Here is an 8,972-nt window from a genome sequence, read left to right as displayed (position 1 = left end):
CATGACATATTCAGTTAGAATTATAACATTGTGAAAAGGATAAATGGAGAATGGATAACTTACTATGGACTTCAAAACAATTATAAGTTAGCAAATATTTGGATATGGGATAAAAGGAAACTCCTCTTTGAGATTGTCATTACTCTTATTATTTTATATGGATGTGAGGTTTGATGTTACAAAATCTAGTGGAAGAGGATAAAATAGATCCAAAAGCACTTTATAATCTACAATATTGAGATAACACTTCTTGTTGGTCTCCCATTTTATCACATTTTACAACGATTTATTTGGCATTTTACCACTCATATCCTACCTTCGTAACTAGATATTACCCCTCTTATCATACATTTCAACCCCTTTGAAGCCAAAATCCTTTGGCAAGCATATAGAGATATTTTTTTTTTCTTATTTTTATTTAGTCATATGTATTTAATATATTTAATGAGTTTTAAGTTGATTTTACTAATGACAAATTGTTTAGTCAAGTTCTTGTATGAGTAATTCACTTTTGGTATCCAATTGTTGTTTAGCATATTTATGCTCTTCCAGTTGGAATTTGGCCACATTGGTTTTGAAGGATGAGGTGTCGACATAATTCTATGTTGTTTAGATCATGCCTAGGTCACACACGTCAGTCTCTAGCTCTCAATCAATATTGTAGGTCAAAGTTTCTAGACTATCAACTTCAGGTGCAATTTCTGAGATAATGAGGGTGAACCTAAAAATTTTGAAATGTTGGTTTCGTTCCTAGTATGACAAGCTGGGTACCTAGCGGGATGTTCTCCAAAATATGACATGGTTTGATAGATATGCTCAGTTCTTCAATGCTAATTTTCCCAAAATGCACAAATTCGCCAAATTCATAATCAATGCCCAAATTTGAGAAAAATGTTAAACCAGTTGCCTACCCAGCAAGAGGAAACAAATCTTAGCCATCTTGAATTATAGAAATAATTTTTATGTTTAGTAGAAAATGATCCAATTTTATCTTGGGTGTTATCATTTGCTATTTTGATTTTATTCCACAGTTAAACCAATTTGAGAGTGGGGAAATTGGTTTTGATCCACCCTAATGCCCCTCTTGTATAAATACTTAGCCAAAGAATAAAGTTGGGTATTCTAGGATTTATGTTGTAATATGTTGGGGATTGGTTGCTGATTATTATCATATATTCATTGTGGAAACAAGCTTGTGTGTTTCCCTTTTGTAAATAGAGTTGATCTTCCATTAATGAATGTTGCTTGTTCTTGAGTGTTGGTGGATCACTTCATTCTAATTTGATTTTTCTTGGTAGTATTATTCAAGTTGGGAAGGGTGCCTCAATCCTGGGTAATGTTATGCCATTTTACTTTGTTAGTTAGATTACAAGTATGTTTTATTTTTGCAATTCTTTGAATCTCTGATTCCAATATGTTAGTTTGTTGAGTTTTAATCTCATTGTGAATTCAATTTTATATTAATTTGGTTGTTTTTATGCTTTGCCTTTACTTTTCATCATTTGGTTTTAAGAGGTTGAACACTAGCATTAGAATCCTTTGATTCTTCAAATCAACTTGCTATTGAGTGCATGAACATTGTCTCACATAGTGAAGGATTGCATTCTCGGGGATTTAAGAAAAGGATTAGCAAACGATCATTAGTTCCAACGTGTTTATCAATGTTTAGTCTTATTTTATGCACATGTTATTTAATTATTAATTTCCAACAATTGAATTTCAAAGTTTGCATGATTTCTCAATAGTTTCTTGCATTAGATTCTGTTAGAATAGGACTTTAATCTCTCATATACTTTCCCTGTATCTCTAAGTTTATGAACCCCAATTCAATAAATTGATCTTGGAAATCTAAACATAAACTTTTCCCAATACTCCCTATCCTATCCTCTTAAAGCAAGCATTTCCCTAGTTGGAAGTACGATTATGACTAACTTTCTTATGTATAAGAAGAAATTAAATGTCATGGAAGCCTTCTTAAAATTGCTTCTAACTCTAGCCAAAACCCCTACCTTAAGCTCAAGTGGGGATAGCATAAGGATATCCAATCTTAGCTTTATTATTAGGGCATAAAGAAGGATATCATTTTGCAAAATAGGAATAATATTAAAATATTATTACTTCAAAAGTTATAGAGAAATTGTGGGGTGGTAAAGAGTTGTAGTGAAAAAGAGAACTAAGATATTATAAGGGGATGATCAACCTTAATCTTGAAAATCAAAAGTGTCTTTGTGTCTTAATTAATATTAAGATTAAATCGAATACATGGAAAATTTTAAGGATGGAAAATTATCTTAAAGTTTAGAGACCTTGGTGAATCTTACTAGTCCCTAATATGCAAAATTTAAACCACTTGGCCACACACACACACACATATATATATTCAATTTTCTAATGAATTTGTATGGCCTCTATAAAATTTTGGTGTTTTTTAACATAAAATGATTTTATACTACAAATTTTAGGCAAATCATTTTGATAAAAAATGGAAAATTGTAATTTTTTGTTGTAAAAGGCATGGAAAATTAACCCACCTACAACTATTAGCCCCTAAAATTTCCCTTCGTTGAATAATTGCTAACATAAGAACAAATTTTCACGAGCTTCATGGTGAAATTGGATATAGATCAATTTCGAAAACACCATGGGATGAAAGAGTTTGTCACCTGTAATGTGAACACAATGGGATGAAAAAAGATTGAAGAAGATGAAAAACACTTTAGCTTAGATTGTCTATCTTATATTCACCTTTGATTTAATTTTCAAAATATTTATCATAGTATTAGCCTACTTGACCTTTTAATGAATAAAACCATAATAATCTTGAAATGCTTTAGTTTTTTTCAGCATAAAAATAAAATGCTAATTTTTTTTTAATAATACATTAGTGTTTTAAAATTTGATATACCATATCACTATATATAGGAATTAATCACATACTTTTAGTAAATTAATTCATTTAAATTAAGAATGCTTCATATGTTTTTTTTAATTGTTATTAATCAGTTTGAAAACAAATAATGCTATCCAGTGGGGCTATTCAAGAACTCTCGACTGATTTGAACATATATAGAAATCCCTGACTTACATGGAAATATCATTTGCACAAAAATCTTCTAACCAACTCCTCACACACCATTTAGAAAGCAGCACAAAGCAGACCCTGTGACACAAAGTTGCTTGCTTCAAAGCTGGTCAATATCTAATATACAGGCACAGTATGAATACACTAAACACAGCAAGTCGTTCACCCCTGATCAGTACATCTATTTGTATTTTACATTATCTATTCACATCATGACCCTGGGAGGAGTTTGGCCTTGCAGGAATGCCTTGAATAACACTAAAGATCTCTCTGGCTGAGAAAATGGCACTTCATGAGATGCCCCTCTCACTGTTGCGAATGATAAAATATTGCTATAAACCTGCACCCATCCCGCCACCTACAAAAAAACACCATCATGACCATTTTTTAATATAGCTGTAACTCTTCGATAGAATTTCAAATAACACTAATTAAACAGCAAAAAGTCTATATGATTTCTTCGATATTGTTTAGTTTAAATCTTACCTGTTTTCCCTGAAACCAGACACTGTAGGGAACTGTTGTATTTAGTTTCAGAGTTGCAGCCAGATTGTTAATCAGTGTACGTGTCCCCGTTAAAGGTATGACAGAGTCCTGATCTCCACTGCACGCATGCCATGGACAATATATATTTTAAGCACAGAGTGGCTAAAGGAATATTTTATGAAAATATGCAGAACTTTAAGTTGAATTACAGAGGAACAAGCAAGCAGTAGAAAGTTATATTATTCAAAAAAGTCAGAATGATATGTGTACCTGTAAATCAAGACCCGTATGCCAGTCATGGTGAGTTTTCCAAGTAAGGGGACAGTTGGGATCTCCAGATTAAGATGATCGTAATCAAGTACACTGTGATGTAAGTTTCAGAAAACAAACACACAAATGATATTTGTGAGAAGGTATGTTGAAGGCATATAATCAGTTCTATAAGTCAATGTGACTTATCAAGTTTTTTTTAGTGTTTTTTTACTTTTGTTGGGGAATGTACTGAATCTAATCTGTTAAGAAGATATGGGTAAGGTTTTGCTTCAAGGTTCCGTGAATTGGATAAATCTGTTCCACTATATAGTATCTGGTTTTGGGCATCTCATAGCCCCCAAAAAATATAATGTATTGCAGATCTTTATATTTCTTTAATATAAATCCATGATGTTTTTTTTTCTCTGAAAAAAAAATGTTGAAGACATATAAAAATATTAAGAAAACGGTTATTTTGGATATTTTTCAAATTTCAAATTTTATTGTTTAAATGGTTCATTACTTTGAAATTTTTCCAACATTTAAATGGTTGAAAATTTACAATTCAAATTTGTTTTCCGAATAAATTTATATTAAATCATGAATAAATTATATAAAAAAACAAGAAATCCCTTCAAAGCTTTTAACAAATAAACTACGACATTAAAAATAAATTAAATATAATATAAATATAATTTCATAATAAAAAACTCTAAAACATCTATAATTACAAAAATAAAAATAAATGAATAAATAAAATAAAATCCTAATCACTCACTTGCTACAGGAATCCCATCTTTTAATGCTTCCAACAAGGCGAGCATGAAATGCTTTTTGCACATCCACCCTATTTAGATAAGCTGTAGCTTCATTTTCCACACAAACATCTGGCTGTACTGCCAGTCTGGGTCCTGCAATCTGTTCAACTATATTGTAAGCATTTCATGGTCATAATCTTTGAGAAAAGATAGTTGAACTGCCAGTCTGGTTTTTATAATCAGTTAATTATATTGTAAATTATAAGCAGGTTGTTCATTATAAGTTTTGAAGTTTTTAGTTGGAATTTAGTAAATTTTTGTTAGTTAAATTTTGATTTTTGTTGTTTTAAATCGTTTTTGAGTATATATAAATTCAATACCCTGAAATACTCTAAAATCACTTAAATTGTGGATAAAAAATCTCTAAAACCTATAACAAATAGACTATGGCATTTTATTATTTATAATTCAACTCTCTTTCGTTTTGACATTTTTTTACATATTTCTTTATTAAATTTAATTAAATTTTAATAAACATTGGCTAAGTTTGATGTTTGAGATATATAATTTATATAATCTAACTGTACTAAATTTTTCAGAGAATTAATCTATTTATACACATTTTAAACTACCAATAATCACATTACATCCCAAAATTCTTATTTAAAAAAATTAAATTTCAACCTCTAGTCATGATCTCTGAGAAAAGATAGCTAAATTACAGGCTTTATTGCTCAACAAAACTTTACCTACTTTACCTCAACTCCCAGCATCTTAGACTTCTGGGTGTCAAGAGACGATAGACAGATGTCTAGTGTGACGTCGTATCTATCAATGTATTGGCTGACCTCCATGCTCACTATTGAGTACACTTCTTCACAGGTCGAAGAAACAGTGCCTCGGTAATACTCATCCACATAGCGAGTGTAGTTGCAGCCGTTTTTCATAATATTATATGTGGAGTCAGAAATAAGGCCATGTGACCATAGGAACTCCGCCCTTGCGTTAAAATCTGTGAAGAAATCAAGCAGTGGGTTGCCAATCTGTAACCCAACAAAAAATATTAAATCAGATCATATCTTGACTTCATGCATCAACAGAATAAAAGACACAGACAGTTTTCCTTTGTAGACTTACTATAAACCAACTGGTAGGGATTCTGTATAGAATTTTATATGCATTATTTATATTGGAAGAATCTTGTCATACAATATAGTTGGTTTACATCTTCCAAAAAAATACAATTTAAAGCACCTTTTGACCATTTAAATTGGATCCCTTACTTTACCAACAATAATGAAAATAGCTATAGTATCACCATAGACAGACAAAAATGAAAGTCAATAATGAAAATAGCTATAGTATCACCATAGACAGACAAAAATGAAAGTCAGTATCTTCTGAGAAGGACAAAAGAAAGCTCAGCAAACTTTGTCTCTCAAATTGGTTAATCCAAAAATGCATTTTCAAAGAATAATTGTACAGGATATTGCTGAAAAGCTTTCCACAAATGTAGAATTAGACTTACCGCTATACCCTTCAGATTGAAGATCTTCTCCTCAACAATAAGTTCTGCCCACTGAGGAATATAGTGACCTGGTTCAGAACTTCATACAAGTCAGCTTGAAGATGAAGGGAATAATAGTAGATAAATGTTTTCATCTTTCCCTGCTATCAGTTTTAGTAAAAATCTCAACTTAAAGCATAAATTCACCTGCATAGCTCTCCCCTGTTAAATACAGATCTCTGGTCCTGTACTCTGGAAACTTGTCAAACCAACCATGGAGAAATAGCAAGTTGTCCTCCGCTACAAGAAAATCAGACAATCAGATTACTGTGACATACTAAGGTATTGTAGAAAGTTTTATCATATAATTTACATCTGGCCACTGATATTTGATACCTGTTTTAGCATCATTTGCACCCAAATAGTATGATGTATCATTAGAATAGGAAAATCCAACTCCAGCGGGAGTCTCCAGATAAAGCATGTTTGCTTCTGCACAAAGCAAACAAGCAGTAGCCTGAGAAATACAGTACATTCTTCTGAACTATTGGTAATCATTGCATTAAGAAGGATGCTTATATCATACAAGTACCAGAAATCAAATATTAGCACCCATACCTTTGTTCCAGCTGTACTCATTCATAATCAATTTGCCTCCCCTGGGATGAAATGGACCATTCTCGGATAGCGCCCCAACGCCGAATGAAGAACAACCAGGCCCTGTAATTTTCCAGAGCCAAACATGATAAGTAGAATAAAAGATGTTAATAAACTCCAGGAAACCTATTACAAGTTACAATAAAATTTATGAAAAGAGTCAGGGGCTTACGTACTATTCTCTTAAAAGATTTCTCTACCGACTACATATATACTATGGATATACATCAGCTATGTAAAATTACATGTTCCTTCTTTGTTCAATGTACATGTACCTCTTGAACATTGAACATGACTTTTAAATATGTATTAATAATCAGCATTTAAAACATTGAGACCAAAGGAGAGATTCAGTGGATGGACATTGAATTCTCAGGATTAAAACTTGAGGACTTGAGTGCCTTAGAAAGCCACATATATTTATAGCACCATATGTAGTTTTTTTCCTGAATTATAGCTTATCTGTTCAGTTGCAAGTTTGCATCTGTGCTTTCAAGACCAGCAATGCTTTCAGTTTGGCAAAAGACAGAGTCATATTTTAATCATCACTTAGCCCTAAACAAATTAAATCTCTTTCATCCATATTTTATCAGGTTGTCTATACCATTAAACAACATGAAAATGCCAAAAAAATGCAGAAGTTGCTAGTTCAACTAACCTCCATTGAGCCATACAACCAAAGGCTTCAAATTTGAGTCTGTCTCAGCTTCTACAAAGTAATAGAATAGAGCTCGGCCACTCTTTTCATCCACTGTGACATACCCAGCATATTGCTTGAAGGTCACAGCTGGCTCTCCGGGCAGCCTATCTACAATATCACTTCCTGGAGCCGATAAGACTTTTGAGACTAAGAAGACCAGAATGGTTAGCCATTGAAGACCATGCATCTTGAAGACACGTTGTGATGCTCTACAGATCCAAACTTTGTCTCTGAAGGAACACAACACTATTCAGCACTGATCATAAACTGTCAAAATGGGTATAGAACCATGTCTGTATCTAAGAAGCTTGCACTTCTTCTGCCTTCGTTGCAAGATTCCACACACAGACTTTTATATTAAAACCAGTTGGCTCTCCAAGCTGCTTGGCAAGTAACGAGTTACCACTCCATTAATAAAGGCTGAAAAGTGAGGCAAGGCACAACACAAATAACTTTAACAACCTTTCTTTTCTTAATCACAGATTAGGAGGCAAAGTTTGACAGGCCCCAGATTACCAGGTGTTGCGCTTTGACTTTAATACATACAGGTGATTTACAGAAGTTACTGAGTACAGGGAATAATTCCAAGGATGGCTATATAGAAAAACTAATCCCAAGGAAGACACTCTGTATCAATATTGGCGTTCACATGTTTGAATTGGAATGTTTTCACCATGGATCAATTTGATTCTAGATATGCCAAGCTCCCACCTAAATTTGTCAATCAGATGTTAACTGCATGGTCATTTACCTAAAATAATTGTTGAAAACAGTGCATTTATAGACTCATAAAGTTGGTTTTAATTTAAAAACCTGTGTCAATAATTGAAAAACCCTCGCCTAGCCTCCCCCTTTACAGCTCCATTAAAATAGAAATTGAAAACACTTAATTTTTTTACAATTATAAATTAGCAGCCTTTTATGAAGTCAAAATGTCCTTCGGTGACGTACTGCCATGGTAGGTTTTCCATATCCATAATTCATAAATATTTACAATTATAAGTTAACAACCCTGCATGAAGTCAAAAATGTTGCACTATGATGCATGGATATGTAGTATTCAATACCTGGAAGTCACAAATAGAATGAATTAAAAATTTCACACTATAGATCAACCACTCCTCAAAAGTGTCTACCAGATTTGAACTAAATGACCATTTACCTAATAGACGGTTGAAAACAACGGGTTTAAAGACTTCTAAATGTTATTTTTAATTTTAAAATATGCAGAAATATAAAACCAAATTACTCCTGCTTAAATATGTCAACCAGATGTCAATCAAGACTCCTGCAGGTTAATTTTAGTTTTAAAATTTATTAATAATTTAAAAAACTCTCTTGCCCTACCCTTTAACCTTTGTAAACCTAATGTTAATCAAGTAGCCATTTACTTAAAAAAAAAAACCAAATGTTAATCAAATAACCATTTACCCAATAAAAAGGTGGTTGAAAACAGTGGATTTAGGGGCTCTTAAAGATCAATTTGAATTTTAAAATCTATTAATAATTGAAAAAAATATCTCTTAACCC

The 8,972-nt window shown here is 32.2% G+C and overlaps 1 protein-coding gene across 1 annotated transcript; it reads right to left on the bottom strand.

Moving 5' to 3' along the window:
• Positions 1-3,036: 3,036 nt before the first annotated feature.
• LOC149203401 (serine carboxypeptidase-like 45) lies at positions 3,037-8,081 on the bottom strand. Its single transcript, XM_089403426.1, has 10 exons — positions 7,401-8,081; positions 6,704-6,805; positions 6,482-6,577; positions 6,293-6,385; positions 6,107-6,174; positions 5,337-5,621; positions 4,599-4,738; positions 3,839-3,931; positions 3,569-3,686; positions 3,037-3,440 (listed from the first exon to the last, which is right to left on the bottom strand). The coding sequence occupies exons 1-10, from the start codon at positions 7,627-7,629 to the stop codon at positions 3,288-3,290; spliced, it is 1,377 nt and encodes a 458-aa protein (XP_089259552.1). The 5' UTR covers positions 7,630-8,081; the 3' UTR covers positions 3,037-3,287.
• Positions 8,082-8,972: the final 891 nt, after the last annotated feature.

Source organism: Pinus tabuliformis, chromosome 2_1 (genome assembly GCF_031772625.1).
Source record: "Pinus tabuliformis cultivar Carrire ecotype Pingquan chromosome 2_1, CPIR1, whole genome shotgun sequence".
Taxonomy (NCBI): domain Eukaryota; kingdom Viridiplantae; phylum Streptophyta; class Pinopsida; order Pinales; family Pinaceae; genus Pinus; species Pinus tabuliformis.
Note: the sequence above shows the minus strand (reverse complement) of the source record. Positions and strands in the feature narration are given on the sequence as shown.

Bases quoted from the DNA above. Each gene is read 5' to 3' on its own strand.
- LOC149203401 (XM_089403426.1), bottom strand. From the start codon at position 7,629: ATGCATGGTCTTCAATGGCTAACCATTCTGGTCTTCTTAGTCTCAAAA. The intron at 6,806-7,400 runs GTTAGTTGAACT...GGAAAATTACAG, and splicing joins GGTTGTATGGCTCAATGGAG to GGCCTGGTTGTTCTTCATTC. The intron at 3,932-4,598 runs GTGAGTGATTAG...CTTACATCACAG, and splicing joins AGATGGGATTCCTGTAGCAA to TGTACTTGATTACGATCATC.